Raw genomic sequence first — 17,809 nt, 5'->3', positions numbered from 1 at the left:
ATTAAAAAGGTTTGCTGAATTAAGAAAGGCAAGTGAGAGACCACACAGTGGTCAAAATCAAGACTCAATCTTCCTTTAAGCCATCCTGTTTCAATAAGGGGACAAAAGAGATGATAAGGCCTAGTGTGATGGCACATGCCTACAGTCCTAGCACTTTAGACCTCTCACAATACTGTTTTGTAGCAGCAGAAGTCTCCAACCCCTTTGGCTCAGGAGGAAACAGCAAGCATCCTTCCCCTAAGGACACGCTCATTTGCACTTAAGAACTGAGGGGCAAGAGCCTGTTTGGTGGAGTTGTCCACTCAGCTAGCTAAGCTGCTAGATCAGCTTCCAACTCTGCAGACTGAAAAAAAGGCACTCCAGAGTAACCTATCTTATTTGAAATTAACACTGATAAGGGGGTTGGGGATTTAGCTCAGTGGTTCTGGCACCTGCCACATGGTCCCGAGTTCGATCCCCAGTACCAAAAAAAAAAAAAAAAAACCACTGATAAGGGACAAAAAAAGCAGTGACAAGACTTTGAGTGCTTGTTATAAATTACATCCCCACAAAATTCACACATTGAAGGCCTAATATGTCTATTTAGGGATAGTACCTTTAAAGAGATAAGGCTAAATGAGGTTGTAAGAGTGGGGCCCTAATCCAGTGTGACATGTGTCCGTCTAAGAAGGGAGGAGCCCAGGGACGTGCACATGGCAAAAAGGCCAAGTGAGGGCATGGGTGAACACTGCTGTCTGTAAGCCAAGAAGAGGCCTCCGGAGAAACCTAACCTGCTGACACCTGATCTCAGACTTCCAGTCTCCAGAACTACAACAACATAAATTTCTGTTTAAGCTACTCAGTTTGTGGTATTTTTGTTGCCAGTATACTAATATAGTACCCTTGGGAAAAGGTAGGCCCAGCACCCAATCAGCCTCTCCCTAACAAATCACAGCCAGGAATTGAGGCCAACAGCCCCACTAGAAGCCAAACCAGGCAGTGACCTGCCAAACTCATGCCATTAAGTCATCATTATGGTCTTCACTGTCCAAGTACATCTATGCACTACCCAACACTACCGGCACCATCTCATGATTCTCACCCCACTGCAGCCTTTCACCTCAACCCTGCTGTGCCCTAGGATGTCCTCCCTATATGCTGATTTCATCCCAATTCCTTCCCCATTGCACCAACACTGCCTCCTATATGGTGTGCTCCTTTGTGATGGTTTAGATCTTGAATATCCCCCCCAAGGCCCATGTGTTGAAGGTTTGGTCCCAGTCTACAGTGTTACTGGGAGGTGGTAGAATCTTTTAAGAGGTGGAACAGAATGGGAGTTAGGTCAATGGAGTTGTGCCCTTGATGGGATACTGGGACTCCAGCCCCTTCTCTGTTGGCTTCCCTGCTGCCCTGAGGTGGACAGGGATCCTCTGCCATAAGCTCCTGCCACAATGTACCGATGCCACAGGCCCAAATGACCATGGACTGAAACTTCTGAAATTATAAGTCAAAACAGCCCTTCCATCCAGTAAAGCAGCTAAGTGGTAAAGCACTTGCCTAGCATGACAAAGGCCCTTAGTTCAATCCCCAGTACGCACATAAACAAATGAACCAGCCAACCAACCATTTTAGATTGATTACCTCAGGTGATTTCTCACCGATGGAAATCTAATATGGTGCATTCTTCCATTTTCATCTGCGGGATTTCCATCTCTGGTTGGGTATTTTCAATGTGTGTTCTATGTACCTGTCTTCCTGCACTGGGCTCCAAGTTTAAAACATTACTCTAGCACTCATGTTCCTTCACAAGCTGACCTTAACCCACCTCTCCATTTTCTCCCAACAGGTCCAGGCCAACATTACTTTCCACTCATTGAACATAATAATGTTGTTCTCACTGGGTGTGGTAGCACTCGCTTATAATCTCAGCACTAGGGAGGCTGAGGCAGGAGGATCACTGCAAGTTCAAGGCCAGCCTAGACTGCATAGCAAGACCCTGTTTTTTTTTTTTTAAAAAAAAAGGTTCTCTCAAACTTCCCAGTCCCTAAAGCCACCTGAAATGTCACTTACACCTTTCTCTGGCTACCTTAGCTAAATATATAAGGAACAACAGCTTCTATCTCTCCTATTATTCCACATAGCCTAATCCAGTGCTCTGCACTACAGGGAGAAAGAGGAAAAGAGCCTAAGGCATGTAGCAGTACAACAGTATACTGCATGCAATTCTGATGCTAATGACCTGGATTTGTGTATACACTGCAGGTTTAAGGGCATGGTTCCCAAAACACCTGCCCTCACTTCAGATTCCAGTGGCATCTCTGGGGTCCCCAGGCCACTGCACTTCTGATCAACTGACTATAAATTCAAGGATTCCTGCAACCCTTCTGGTTCAATAATTTGCTAGATACACAGAGAGCTCAGAAAAAGACTATACTTATGATTACAGTTTTATTATGGAGAATACAAATCAGGAACTGGGAATGGGCTTAGTGCTAGAGTGTGTGTTCAGCATGCATAATCCCCCAAATTTTATCTCCAGCACTGTAAAAAAAAAAAACCAAAAAAAACCCCACGACCAGTCAAACAAAAAGAAAGCAAAGTCTGAAAGGGTTCCAAACACAGATCTATGCACTTCGCCCTGGAATCAGGACACATCACCTTCCCAGCATGTTCATGTGTTCATCAGGAAGCTGACCAAAACCTCAGTGTCCAGAGCTCTTATTAGGGTTTCATTACTTAGCCATGACTAATTGAAATCAGGGGCCACGTGGTTGAACTGAGTGTCCAGCCCCATTCCCACCCCAAGAGATCAGGTTGCTATCGCCCAGGTGAAAGTTCCAACCCTCTTGGGGCCGGGGATCTAGCTCAGTGGTTCCGCCGCCTGCCTCACAAGCGCAAGGACCGGAGTTCGATCCCCTGTACCAAAAAAAAAGAAAGAAAGAAAGTTCCAACCCTCTTAAGAATATGGCTGGTCTTTCTGGCATGGTCAGCCTCCATCTTGGAGCAATCTTAGCATAAATGTGGGTGTGGTCTGAGATCAAATCTCAATATAAATTTAAATTTTTTTTTTTTGGTACCTGGGATCGAACTCATGACCTTGCGCTTACAAGGTAGGCAGTGGCACCAACTGAGCTAAATCCCAGCCCTTAATCTCAATATATATTTAAGTGTGGTCTAAGATCAAATTTCAACATAAATTTGGGTGTGGGTATAGTTTGAGGGACCTACCATGAATAACAGACATTCTATTGCTTGGGAAACTCCAAGGATTTAAGGGTCTCTCTCTTAGGATCTGAGGACAAAGGCAGATCAAATTCTTTATTTTACAATGAAGTCAGGAAGGTTTTTACTAAAAATCTTATTAATTTTTTAAATTAATTTTGAGACAGCTGGAGATGATCTATGTTCCAGGACAATCAGAGTGTTCCTCATTACGATGGTCTCAAGAGCTGCTCTGTTCCCAACTTGGTTCTCTTTCCCAGGCCTTACCAAAGGGCCATCCAACCAGCCATTCAGCAAGCAAACAAGGCAGACAATATGGATTTTTATAGTCATTGTTCCATCACTGGCAGGGCAAGAATTTGTTCCTTACCCAGGCCACAGGTGGAAGCCCAGACTTCCCCAGCAAGTCTTCCAAGCAGAAAGGGACTTCTCTTGTAGTGCAGTGACTTCCATCCAGGTGCCTATCTACCCTGCTGCCTGTTCCCCGTGGTGCCCAAGTCAGATAAACTACTGGGCAGGCCCATACCAGAGACCCTGTGGCTTTGATAAGGCAATTAGATGTTACATCCCTCTTCCAAATGTCCAAAAGAACCTCTGCAGAGGTACAAGCAGAAAATATCTAAGAAGCCAAGTTCCACCCATGATGTTCAGGAGGGGGGAAAAAGGTACTGACACAAGAGAGTTTAGGAGCTCTTAATGCTTAGACAAAAATCACAGGCTGCATTTTTCATAGTTATTGGTCCATCTCACGCAGAGCACAAGTGGAGGTCCAAACTCCTCCCAGCAAAGAGTTCAGAGTGGAGAGGGGCTTCCTTTGTAGTGCAGTGGCTTCCCACCCCAGAGGACAGAAAGCAAAAAGAGTATGTAGTGAGCACCATGCGTTGAGCTTTTGCAAGACTCTCTGAAGTGTGAACTCTGTTCATCTTCACACCGGCTCCATGAGAGAGGCATCCTCATTTTACAGATGAAGATCCTGAGACTTAAGACTAATCAATTTGTCTATTACAGAGTTCACAAGTCTCACAAAAAGAAAAACAAAAAACAAAATTTAAAGAAATACAAAAAGTACAATAAAGTCCACAAGTCTCAAGCTAGGAAGAAAATCCAGGTCTTCTGACTTTTCTCTTCTCCCACACTGAATTCTGATCCAGCCTCAGCCTCCCACAGGAAGATCACCCTTAACCTTATATCCGAGGTTGTGCCCTGGTCCCTGTTAGAAGGGTCAGCTAAAAGAAGCTGTTCTGTAAGGCTGAGGAGGAATCCTTTCCTCTGGGTGGATAAAAAGGAGGCTGGATAAGTGCACACTGTATGTGTGTATGGAAATATCACACTGAAAGGGCCAGGGATTTAGCTCAGTGGTTCCAGCGCCTGACTCGAAAGTGCAAGGTCCCGAGTTCAATCCCCGGTACCGAAAAAAAAAAAAATCACACTGAACACCATTCATGTGTACACTTAAAAATGGTCAATAAAAATATGAGACAAAAAAATCTTCCCTCTGAAACAGCAAAAGTGACCGCAGAAGTGTCCATCCAGGACATTCTCAGCTGCACAGAGGCTTGCAAGGAAACAAAGAGGTAGAGCAGTCTGCAGAAAGCCCACCTGTGCTGATTCTCCGTGGAGTCAGACACTGTAACACAAAAGGGCCAAGGCTCAAAGAAGGTGCAGGAAACAAGAGGGCAAACAGGAGCAGTGTCAACTACTCATCCAGGCAATCAGACACTGCCTCGGGAGATCAGGTCAGAGGACACATCAACAGATCAAAGAACGTGGTTGCTGGCACCAGAGAACCCTTACTGGTCCAGTCCAGATGTGCAGTCATCTGCTTGTGCAAGGATGACCTGGGGCCCTTGAATGAGCCATACGCCAGGCCCTGGGACTTTCATTTTGTCAGCAGAGGCAGCAACCCCAACTCACTGAGTCTTTCCTTGGCCACCGCCTCCCAGCCCTTGTTGGCCTGTGGGTTTCGGGGAGAGGGATGCAAGAGGCCCTCCACCTGGACCTCAGGTGTCAGGCCAGCCAGAGCCCGTCTTGCTCGCTGCTCTGCCAGTCGCCCCACTCCCACCACAAGGCGCACCCCCAGCAGCTGCACCTGCCGGCAGAGGGCTGCATCACAGATCCCCAGAAGCTGTTTTCGCTGCTTAGCAGGCAGTTCAGCAGGGGTGAGGTTTCGCCCACTGGGTGCCAGGAAGAGCAAAGGACAAAGATTGTGGACAAAGCAGTGACGGAAGAAGACCTCAGGCTGTCCACAGAGGTTCCGGAAAAAGCCCCAAAATCGGGCACCGCTCACCTCTGACTGTGGGCACTGTAGTCCCAGCACCGGTCGCTTAGGGTGCTCTTGGGCCGGAGTCAGCACAGGCCCCCCAATGCCCAACCAGTCTCGGACCACACTCACTTCCCCAAAGGGCACCTGTGGAGGAGAGAGACATGAACTGACCCCCTTCCTCCTTCCATGAGGATGCAGGGTGGGCCCACCAGGCCACCCCCCCTACCCCTCAACCCCACCCTACACAAAGATCTGAGATAGATTACTGGCCCTGTGGTTTGGACCTGTCCATCTTTCTTCAATGTCTTCATTGTGGCCTGTGGTCCAGAAGAATCTATTTGTCTGCCTCCACCCTCACTAGGTTTGGGACCAGGTACAGGGAGTACACTGGGACATCTGACCCTACACAAGGCCTGATGGTCAGTAATGGGGACCCAGATGGCCTGAGATAGAATGACAGCCAAGATTAAAGGAAGCACGAGGACAGGCTGACCACTGCTCTCTGGGTGCCCTCTCAGCCCCAAGTCCCAGGTTGTCATTTCCATCGATCATCATTGATCACCTTTCATCACCCAGTTGGGGTCAATAAAAGCAATTGAGCCTTCTGGCCTGAGGCCCCTTCCCCTCCCCCACCTGCCAAGCACCCCCATGAGGGGCAGTCACTCATCCTGAGCTCTGAGAGGAAAGCAGGCAGGCCCTGGAGCCTGGCTCTGCTCTTAACCTCTGCTCAGCCATGAAACAGAACCCAGATTGCCAGGATGCCCTGCTCCTCTTACTACTCACCTCTGCCACCCAATCTTCCCTGAGGACCCAGCAGTCCTAGTCCCTCTCCTAACCCCAGCCATATTCCAGGGACAAGGGAGAGCCGGCAAGGTAAGGCAAGGATGGGGGAGGACAGAAGGTAGGGCTCTCAGAGGCAATTAGCACAAAGCCCACAGGGGAAACAAAACTACCATTAACGTGCTCAGTTAACAACGGGCAGAGGGGCCCAGAGTGTCTGAGACCACAGGAGCCAGTGTGGGGATTGGGGGAGGACACACATGTCCACAATCATGCACATGCTCCTCCTCCCACACCCAGCCAAGCGTCCACCTAGAAGCCTCCCACTCCACCCACCAGGGGAAGCCAGGGCCTTTACCCCAGTCTGGGCCATGCCAAAAGGTCCCGGGTTCATGCCTAGGAAGAGCACTTCTTTGGGGCCCTGGCAATAGCGAGTCACATAGCTTCTATGTGGCTCCCATGCATAATCCACAGGATTGTAGATGAGGCCCACAGGCTGTGAAAAGTGCAGTTGGCTCAGCTCCACATTAAGCCGAAGCTCCTCTTCCAGGAAGCCCTCAGCCAAATTTTGAGCACAGGGCTGGGCTTCCATCAGGGCACCTGCAGGCTCAGGAAGGGGGCCCACTGGAAAAGCTTGAGGCACAGCCATGCTCCTGTCACCTGGAAAAGAGGAAGACAGAGGCCCCATCAGCCCTCAGCCCACAGTGGGAGGGATTCATGCTGGCTTGGGCCTCTACTACCATTTCCCGGGCTCAGAAGAAACCTTAGGAGACCATGTTAGTCATCCACCACCTGCCAAGTAGTACTAAGCTCAAATTTGGTTCTTGTAGTAAAGGCCCCCACCCCACTTCTAATATCCTTCCTCTTCACATAGCACCTGATGAGAGAGAATAAGCCAAAACTAACTGGCCACCCCTTACTCCAAACTCCTTTCCATCAGGCACAGGACTGAGTTGTGAGTTCCCAGGTCATACTGAGCACGTAGTAGGTTTTCAGTGTACATTTGCTGGTGGCATCCTCTCTGCACATCATCCTCAATAAAGCAAGGCCAACCAGGATGGGCTGTGTCCTGGAAACCACTGTACTGACGAATGAGAGGCAGGTGCACAGCCACAACCCAGAGACCTGGGAGGGCTAATTACAACAGCTTCCAGGTGGTGAGCAATTGCTGTACACCAGGTACACCTCATTGATTTTATAACAACCCCATGAAATGGGCATTACAGCTCCCGTGTTAGAAGTGAGGAGACTGAGGCTTAGCATGATCAAGCAACTGGCCCAGGGTCAGGCAGTTAGCAAGTAATGAAGTGGGATTTGAACCCACACTATCTGACTCAAGGCTATGCTCTTAACTACCCACACCATCTTGCCTTAGATGATTTGATCAGCCACCCCACTAGTTCTACAGCCCCCTAGTCCCAGCCCAACTTCTTTCCCACATTCAAGAATCCTCAGCAGTAATCATTCTGCTTACCTGACTCAGAATCAACTCTTGCAAGCTATGCAATCATGGCCAGAGCCCCGGATTTCCTCACCCAAATACTAAGAATAATTAGTATTTGTTATGCGTAGGTGAGGGGAGGAAGGAAAGAAGAGAAGAGGAAAAGAGGAGAGGACAGGAAGAGGAGGGAACCTGACTGCAAGCCTTATAACACACTGCAAGGGCCACCCCTTCTCAGCCTTCCCAAGCAAACCCAGAGTTCCAACCTGATGCATTCAAAATGCTCATCCTGTCTCAACTCCCAAAACTTTGCACCTGCTTTCTCTACAAATCTAAGCAAAAATACTTCTTGAGACAAGGAGGGCATCACCCAGTAGACGCTCAGTCAACCAGGACAGTGACTCCCCTACATCTCTACACATCCAAATCATACCCTTTCTTCAAGATGCAGCTCAAACCACTCTTCTGTTAAAGCTTTCCCTACTGAGAATGCTGCAGCATTTACTATAAATTCCCAAACACACACACACACACACACACACACACACACACACACACACACACACACACGACTGGCTGAGGCCTGGACAGCTGTATTTTAAACATGGTGATTATGATGGCTAATGAATGCTGAGAGCCACTGCATGTCACCATGGTTAGTGGCTTCATCATAAATTTACATCTTGCCTTCCCCAACTAGGGCAGATCAGAGGGCCAAGTGCTACTCAATTTCCATCCACAACTCCAATGTTCTAGCTTTTCTTAGGTACCCAACAAACACCAGCTCAATTCTAGCCATCCGTACATTATCAGTAAATCTTATCTAAAACTACTTTCCACCAAGGAACCATTCTTTCTGTTTCAGTGCTTTGAACATACTAGGCCAGCGCTCTAACCCTGAGCTATACTCCCCCCCACTTCTACAACTTGAATTCACTCAAGGCTCAGCTGTTTGCTTTCAGGACTTGCCAGACTCTGGGTGTGTTTCCATCATATCTGGGCCTCCCATATGGCAAGGACCATTGTCCTTCTCAACCTCAGCCCAGGTCAAGAGTGACTGCTTGCCCCAAATGAGGTTGTTGTGCCTAGACTGACGAAACAGTCAGATGCCAGGGGTATATGCCTATAATCCCAGTTTCTTAAGAGGCTGGGGCAAGAAGATCACAAGACCAGCCTCGGAAATTTTAACTTAAAATTAAAATAAAATAAAAAGACCTGAGATAGAACACACCCCTGGGTTTGATCCCCAATAATGAATAAAAAAAAAAAAAGACTGACACAACAGTTTTGGGAGCCTATTCTATGATCCTAGATTACGGGAAGTAAAAGAAAAAAATAACAAAGGTTGAACTTTAGAAGTCCTTCTAAAAAAAAAAAAAGATGTCCTTCTAATTGCAGAAGTCTTTAATCTGTCCAGGTGGGCACCCAGGACCAACTAAGCATATACAAAAACTAAAGTGCAGAAGGCCGGGGATTTAGCTCAGTGGTTTCGACACCTGCTGTGCAAGCGCAAGGACCTGAGTTCGATCCCCGGTACCAAAAAAAAAACTAAGGTGCAGTGAACCCAAACATTTCAAGGGGTCCTTCCTTTGCATCTCTCCCTGCTCCACTCTAGGAGCTCTCTAGGATGGGTCTACTACTTTTCTCATTTAGAGACCTGAACTAGAAAAGGCAAGAATAGAGTACACAAAAGTGACAAGATCTTATTTTCAGTATTCCAGTGTTCCAAAGCCTGATCTGATAGTAAGAACTATGGGCTGGAGGTGAACTGACTTGAACTCACCCTGGTTTCATCTCTAAAAAGGTTCTCTGTTTGCTGTTTGTTTGTTTTGTTGTGTTGTGTTTTGAGACAGGGTCTCACCAAATTGTAACCCTTCTGCCTCAGCCTCTGAAATAAAATAACTAGGATTACCAGGTTATACCACTGTGCTCAGCAAGTCACTTAACTTAAGCAAGTCTTTTTTTTTTTGGTACCGGGGATCGAACTCGGGTCTTTGCGCTTGCGCAGCAGGCGGCAAAACCACTGAGCTAAATCCCCGGCCCTCTTAGGCAAGTCTTTGAAGCCGCCACTCTAGGAAAATCCCATATGCTATTAACCAACCACCAGCTGTTAACTTGTTTTTATTTATTTTTCAATATCTGTGAGTCTTTTACATGACAAGCACTTGTGGAGTCTCTTTGTGGGGAAGAAATTCAAAGTGAAAAAAAAAATGTAGGTCAGGCTTTCATAAGTCATAAACTACTATGAGAGAACAGATAAGCAAGCAACTGTAATTCAATAAACCTGAGCTTTAATATCCTGAACAACACTACAGGCGCCCAAAAGTGGAACTGGGAAGCTCTGCTTAAAATTCGCCAGGAGCCAGAAGCTTTAAAAAAAATTGTAGATGCTTTAGAAAATACAGTGTCAGATTAGATTAAGTGCAAAGGCAGTGGGGGCAGACCAAAGCTAGAATTTTGACTGATAACAGACTTTTCTGACATCCAGTCGAGGAAGTTTATATGGAACCCACGAAACTATCCACTCCCGTCCCTTGGAGGCACTTCAGACACCCACATGGACAATAAGCAAATCTTTAAACAAAACAAAAACAGAGCATAGACTCAAAAAGATTATTCCGCCCTCTGATTCCCGAGGGGCCAAGGCCTAGCACCCCACAAAACTAGTCTGTGCACGCGGGCTCCGCCCAACAGGAAGGCTTTGATCCGCACGCCTCCCAGGCGGCCCGGCTCAGCTCTCCCTAGCCTTGGGACTAGCTCCACGCCGGGAGGGTGCTCCAAAACATCGGCTCTCTGACCACTCTCTCGGGTCTGCCCCGAGGACCCTGGGAGCCCCCAGCTGGCCTCAGCACCCCACACTCCCAGCCTCCCGTTCCCTCACCTGGTCCAGCTCCCCATCCAGTTTCCAGTTCCTTTCCCCACGCCCGCCTCGAAGGACAGTGGGAGTCGTAGTCTACAGTATTTTGGGAAAGAGATTGGCGTAGCCGCGGCCACTTCCGCCGGAAATGCCCAAATCTCCGGAAATTGCGCTAGGTGAACCCTAAAAGGCGTTGGGAGTTGTAGTTTATTCTTTTTTTTTTTTTTTTTTTTTTTTTTTGGTACCAGGGATTGAACTCGGAATCTTGCACTCGCGAGGCAGGCGGCAGAACAGCTGAGCTAAATCCCTGGGCCAGTTCATACAATCAATGCTAAATCTAGCTGGGAGTGGTAGTGTACAGCCCTCAGGTGGCTGAAAAAGAACAAAATCTGGAAGTCTTGAGACGTGAGAAGACCTAACCCTAAAGTTTATTCCCAACCATCAGGAAGCTCCAACCATCCCAAATCACTCACCCACCTGAGGATATTGACAATGGCTAAATTCCATTTGTACTCATCTGGCTACCCCAGGTATAAGAGACTATGCCTTTGAAACCCTCGTGGGTCCATTAATGTATGCAGAACATCAACAGAGGAGTTTCTGGCATCTCCTAAGGACTCTTCAGCAGCCAGCACCACCCCCATTAGGGTCCAGCCCCTTCACAGCTTCACCATTTTGACTTTTCTCCCTCTTCTGCCTTGCTATCTGCCCAGCCCCATAACCTATATTAGTCAGGGTTCTCCAGAAAAACAGAATCAACTGGATATCTATCTTCCTCTCTGAGGAGCTTTATCATGTGACTGGCCCACAGAATAATGGAGAGGCCAAAGAAGTCCCATGATCTGCCCATCTGTCAGTAAGCTGGAGAACGAGCAAAATCCATGGTACAATTCAGTCTGAGTCTGAAGGAGGGTTGCAGGGAAGCTTGCTGATGTAAGTCCCAGAGCTTGAGGGCCTGAGAACCAAGGCCCTCAGACAGATCTCCAATGAAGTTCAAGGGTAGAAGATAGATGTCCTAGCTCATAAAGATAGATGTCCTAGCTCATTATGACCCATCCTATGCTTTTTTGTTCTATTGAGCCTTCAAAGGATTGGGTGATCTTGACTCAGTCTACCAATTCAAATGCTAATCTCTTCCAGAAACACCCTCACAGACACACCTAGAAGCAAAAACCAACTACAGTATCTGAGTGGCTTTTAGCCCACATAAGTGGACATATAAAATTAACTATCACACCCCCCACTCTTCCAAATCCTCCCTCTCAAATACTTTTCACAAGAAGCCTTCTTTGACCCATCCTAATTCCATGACTGCACCTAACAGCCCACCCCCCACCCCCATCCCAGAACCAGTAGCCAAAACTATTCAATTCCTGGGTTTGTTCTTGTCCTCTAACTGGATCTTTCTCTGTGTTCTGACTATAGAACTTTCAATAGAGTGGAAATCCCCTAAGCTAGTTATTTTCTGGGTTCCTCACACTCCCACTCCTGCACACAGTCTGAGCACAGCCAGAACTCTGATCACCAAAGCAAAGCCTCCCTGTAGGTGGTAGGGAAGGAGACTAATGAACCCAAGAGCAGGAAGAAGAGAGAGAACAAGGATGTTTTGCTTTTCCCAAGCCTCCTCTGGTCTTCTATTAACAGACAAACTTAATAGGTGCAGCAGGAGCTTCAGGGAGCTGTAAGCAGTGACCCCTCTGACACCAAGGTGAGAAACCACTCCCACCCTTGCAAGACTTCAGAAACTGAATGAATCATCCACCTCATGAAACCCATTATTTTCTGAGCTTTAATTTGTACCAGATTCTCCCCCTCTCCGTGTCTTTGTCTCTCCCCACATAAGTAAATTTATCTCATCTCTTCTATAGCTTTCTTTCCATATATTTGTGTCTGTCTCCCTCTGCGTATATCTGTCTTTGCTTCTTTCTCTGGTATGACTGAAATAAGAGTTAGCTTCTATAACAGGCTCCTCTATCTCCATAACTCTTAGCACCTATGTCTCTAAACAAAAACAAGGGGGAGGGACCTCACTGTGGTGTTTTCTCATTGTTTAAGAATCTTCCTATCTGGCCAGGAATGGTGGCATATGCCTGTGATCCCAGCACTTGAGAGGCTGAGGCAGAAGGATCATTAATTCAAGACCAGCCTCAGGTACATGCAAGATCCTGTCTCAAAAAAAATATTTTTCTAGGGTCTCAACCATCTGATAGGTATCTTTCTACTCACTCAACCCCTCTGCCACTTGCTTGCCCAGAACTTCTAGTTTATCATCTTGGCAGCCCCTCCACACTGCCAAATCTACCTCTGGCAGGACAATAATAAGTAAAATGAGTGACAAGCAAGCAAATCTGCCAAGACCTTTACTCTTTTAATGTTTACTTCCTGGGAGAACCAGGTAAGTCTTTCTGTCCCTATAAGCCTGTCCACCTCAGCAAGCTCAGAGACAGGGAGTCCAGAGAAAGAGAGAAACCGAGGCTTGGGCATCCCACAGTGATTTGCTACAGCTGACCCTACAGGAGTTTCAGGCCCTTTCTATCTCTAGCCCGTGCTTCTCCTCTCCACCTTGTGCATCGCTCGGGGAAGATGGTGCTGAGAAATAGAGACACAGACAGAGGCTTTCAAGAGCTAGAGCCTGAGAGGTGAGACATAGGCTTAGGTGACGCCTTGTCCATTACTTAGTCTGATGGCCCTCTGGGAAGTCTTCAAGGGGCCGGACATAGTGATTTATGGATAGAGCCTTGGGGTTGGGAGCAAAAGCAGATCCAGGCCTGGGTAAGGAACTAGAGAGTTGGATCACCTGGGCTGAGGAGGGGTCGCCCGATGCCCACCAGCCTGTATCTCAGGCCTGAGCCTAGTGGGGAAGGGGTTAACCTGCTCACTTGTTTTCCGTAGGTTTCTTTGGGCTATTGAGGCTGTGTTGGGCCATGAGCGCCATCTATCGGCCCCTGGAGCTCCTAGCTCTGACTCCCAGCTCACTTTCCTAAGCGGCTCTTTCAGCCTTTCCCCTGCTTCCATGCTTTTACAGTAGAGAAGACCTGTCTAGCGCAGGCCCTGCAGCTGCAGAAAACAAAGACTGGATATTGGAGAAAGTAAAGCCATATTTTCTCCTCCCTAGGTACCAAGTGTCACCTGGTCAGCTCCCTGAAAAACCCTAAGGAATAGGGTGTACCTTCCCCAACTCCATGACACTGGACCTTCAGTCAGCCCAAGAAGCATTAAAAGAACACTGGAAGCTGAGTGTGGTGGTGCACTCCTGTAATCCCCGCATTCCTGGAGGCTAAGACAGGAGGAGTGTAAGTTTGAGCCCAGCAACTTAGTGAGACTCTCTCAAAATTAAAAAAAAAAATTTTAAATACATTTTATATATATATATATATTTACACATGTACACATGTATGGAATGTAGGTCAGTGCAAAGGCCCTGGCTTCAGCTTCAATCCCCAGGAGAGAGAGAGAAAGGCTGAGAATGAATGAATATGAATTGGAAGAGAAAGAGTGTAGTAGGCTCTAAAATGAGGCTGCCTGGATTTGTATTCCAGCTCTGTCACTTACTAGTGGTAGCCTTGGCCAGATTACTTAATTTTTGTGTGCCTTAGTTATCTGAGCTGTAATATGGGATAATCTTTGTAATCTATGTCTTCTTTTGTGATAATTAAATGACTTAATTACATAAGGCGCTTGACACAGTGCCCAGCACAGAATTTGTGCTCCATGAAGGTCATTTGCTGCTGTTATGACAGCCAGGGTCTCAGGCAGATGCTGAGCTAAACTCTCAAGATTCAAGCCATAGAACCACATCTGACACAAGCACAGAGGACAAGTCTGAGCAAAGAGTTCAATGAAGACAGACCAGCAAGGGCTAGGTTTAGGAGTAGAAGTTTAGGGTTGAAAGGAAAATGCCTCTCATGTGTCCAAGATCAGCAGGAGATGGGATGAAAGGGGTGTGGCAGAGTGTGTTCTTTTGTTTGTTCATTTGTTTGTTTTGTTTTGTTTTTGTTTGGATATGTAGTTCAGCCTGGCCTTGCACTCACTATGTAGCCGAGACTGGCCTCTCACTTGTGGTGATCCTCCTGCCTCAGCCTCCCAAGTGTGTCACCACACCCAGCTCAGAGTGTGTCTTTTCTGTTATTTGTTTTGTTTTTTGCATTACTGGGTATTGAACTCAGAGCCTTTACATTAAAGTATATCCCCAGCCCTTTTTTCTTTTGAGATAGGGTCTTACTGAGTTGCCCAGGCTGGACTCAAACTTGTGATCCTTCTCCCGCAGCCTCTCAGAGTGCTAGGATCATAGGTGTGTGCCACCACACCTGGCTCTGAGTGTGTTCTTAGTATACGTGAGGCCCTAGGTTCAGTCCGTACGTGGGTGTACACACACAAGATATCAGGAAGAAAGGCATTAAGGAAGAGAGATTCATTAACAGGCCCTAAAAAGTGCCCTGCCATGGAGAAAGGAAGAAGGGTCCTTCCTGTGTGAGCTAAGCCAGGGCACTGTGTCCCAAGACCATGTCCTAGGTATGGGCTCAAAAGCCTCAAGTCTGATCAGACACCAAAAGCCTTCAGACATGGATGGCAGCGAGTTACAGCCCTGTGGGACTCACTGTCCATGGCCTTCCCCACTTGATGGAGGAGAGGGGCGCCACAAGTGGAGAGAACTACCTGCAGGTCCCCCAGGTCTTATTCCACCTCCTCCCCCAGAGAACTAGGGAAGCTAGGCTACCAGTTCACCCAATTTCTGCTAACATGGTCGACAATCTCCGTGTCTGTCTTCTATATATGCCTGCCTTCTTTTAACTGACAGAGAAATGGGTACATGGGATTCTTCTCCAAGAGGTGGGAAGACAGAAATGCGAACCCAGTGGGGTCTCTGGCTCAGCCCCTACCCCACCACCCCCACCTCAGCCCCAGGGCAGCGGAGCCCAACTTTATGGACGGATGCCCACTTCACCGGAAGCAGGCAACAGCTTCCAAGCCTCCTCAAACCCCCCTTCTGGGGCTAGACTCCTGGGTCCCCAGGAGAGGAACAGGGACTGGACGGGACAGGGCCGAATGGGCTGATTTGCATTGCTTACTTGGGAAGCAATTATCGGAGGAGCTGTCAGCTGAGCACAGCTCTCTCCTCACTAATCGGATTTTGCCAGGGCCCCAGGCTCAGGGGGAGGCTGAGTAATTTGGCTGGATGCAGTGGTGGGAGATGTCGGGGCCAGGAGGCCGGACAATCTGTCTGAGTGGTGTTAGAGTTGTCCAGAACAATTATCCTGAGGGGACCACACAGACGTCAGACAGACAGCAGCGGGGCTGGACTGATCCCCAGCTCCTGCAGCAAGAAGGGTGGAAGTTAGACTTTGGTAGAGTGAGAAGAGCATCTCCCACCAGTTGAACAGAATTAAGCAACTAGGAAGAGGGGACAAGCTGAGTCTGGGAGACAGCCAAGAAGCCAAGGGAACCCAGGAAGGGAGCCCAGGAGTCCTAGCACCCACCCGGGGCCTGCCCCTGCCTGCACTCCCAGAGAACCAGCCACAGAGCAGACCTGAACCAAGGAAGGTCTTCCGAGTCCTGGGGCCACCCTGTGGAGCTCCCAGGCCATACTTTCCCTGCCTATCATCTGTGACTCTGTCACGGGCCTTCTCCCACCCCTTGCTCATCTCACAGCCCCCTTGAACTTTCCTCTTTGTCCCACCCACACTGCCCCTCTGTACCTCTCCCAGAGGCTTGCAGAGGACTGATAGCCACCCTTCTGCCTCTGCCCTCCATTCCACACCTGTGGAATAGGGCCTGTGATGATGGCAGCCATCACTGACCTCTACGAGTTAACCTACACTACATGCCAAGCCAGGTACTTTATGTAGATTCTTGCATTGAATCTTCACAGTCACACTCCAAGGAAACTACTCTTACCTCCCCAGTTTACTCACTGAGCATTGCTGCCAACTGAACTTCCTGAGGAGAGGGAACCACATCCCTCTGCTTCTGCATCCTGAGCTACCAGAAGCCCTGTTCTGTCTGTTGACTGAATTACTCAGTAGTTCAGTGAATGACTGGCCCTATTGCCTACTCCCACCCAGCCTCTAGTAATGTCAATGCCCAGGCCCTCAGGTCCTGACCCACCTGTTATCATCTCCCTTGACTTCCCTCACCTCCACACCTCCGACACTAACACATCAGGAAGCCCAGCTTGCTCTTCCTCTCCTACCTTTGCAATGGCCCACATCGTCCCTGGTCTAGAACATTCTTCCCACGCTTCTGCCATTGAATACATTCTACCCAGTCCCCAAGGCTCAAGTCAGGTGCCACCTCCCAGCTGGGCATGGTGATATTCACCTGTAATCCCAGCCACTCAAGAGGCTGAGGTAGGAGGATCAAAGTTCAAGGCCAGCCAGGCACTGTGGTGCATGCCTACAATCCTAGCACTCTGGAGGCTGAGGCAGGAAGATGATTGTGAATTTGAGGCCAGCCTGGGCTACATAGTTGCAAAAAGCAGAAAAGGAAAGGAAAGGAAGGAAGGAAGGAAGGAAAGAAGGAAGGAAGGAAGTTACTTTGAGGTCAACCTGGGCAACTTAGCAAAGACCCTGTCTCAAAATTTAAAGAAACTAAAAATTACAAAAAGACTAGGAGTAGGAGTGTAGCTCAGCAGTGGACTACTTGTCTGGCAGTACCCAATACAGAAAGAAAAGAAAAGAAAAGAGCCACCTCCCTTGGCAACATTCCCTGGTCCCCTTCTCTCTGCCAATACTGTACCTCTGTGGTGACCACTGTCACCAACTGTTAGGTGTAGGAAAGTGGATGCACCTTGAGGCCGTAATCTTATGTGAAATAAATCAGACACACAAGCTTAAATATCATATGGTTTCTCTTATATGAGACACCCAAGATATAAACAAAGAGCAAAATAAAATATTTTTTTTAAAAAGAAATGTTGGGCCAGGGATTTAGCTCAGTGGTTCTGGCGCCTGCCTGGCAAGCACAAGGTCCTGAGTTCAAGCCCGGTACCAAAAAAAAAAAAATGCAAACAAAAAAAAAGAAATGACTATGGCTCTGCTAGATGGTGAGTTCTGAAGTCAGCACTCAGGCTTCTCTCTCCTCAGCACAGCCCCCTCCTTGTACCTATTGGGTGCTCAGTAAATACCTAGGTAGCGCTGAGGACACGGCTTAGTGGCACAGAGCTTGCCTGTTGGATCCCCAACACAGGGCGAGGGGAGTGGAGGAAGACATGAATACTGCTACTTTTATTTTATCTCATTCACGGGCATGCTCACGGCCGAGTGAAGGA

General features: G+C 48.0%; 1 protein-coding gene across 3 annotated transcripts in view; it reads right to left on the bottom strand.

Annotated features, from left to right (window-relative positions):
* The window catches only part of Smug1 (single-strand-selective monofunctional uracil-DNA glycosylase 1), a 51,101-nt gene extending 40,399 nt beyond the window's left edge, over positions 1 to 10,702 (bottom strand). Inside the window, exons 1-4 of one of the 3 annotated variants that reach the window (XM_087209704.1) lie at positions 10,567 to 10,665; positions 9,469 to 9,573; positions 6,603 to 6,904; positions 5,489 to 5,608 (exon numbers count right to left, since the gene is read on the bottom strand). In XM_087209704.1, coding sequence (XP_087065830.1) covers positions 5,489 to 5,608; positions 6,603 to 6,893 — 411 coding nt within the window. In that variant the 5' untranslated portion in view covers positions 6,894 to 6,904; positions 9,469 to 9,573; positions 10,567 to 10,665. Of the gene's footprint in view, positions 1 to 2,413; positions 5,609 to 6,602; positions 6,905 to 9,468; positions 9,574 to 10,566 lie in introns of those variants that run through there. The other 2 variants (XM_021250564.2, XM_004872784.4) reach the window with 2 other exon arrangements.
* Positions 10,703 to 17,809: the final 7,107 nt, after the last annotated feature.

The sequence above is a fragment of the Heterocephalus glaber genome, unplaced genomic scaffold (genome assembly GCF_053883595.1).
Source record: "Heterocephalus glaber isolate CG9 unplaced genomic scaffold, H.glaber_assembly_v1.0 deba00001060, whole genome shotgun sequence".
Taxonomy (NCBI): domain Eukaryota; kingdom Metazoa; phylum Chordata; class Mammalia; order Rodentia; family Bathyergidae; genus Heterocephalus; species Heterocephalus glaber.
Note: the sequence above shows the minus strand (reverse complement) of the source record. Positions and strands in the feature narration are given on the sequence as shown.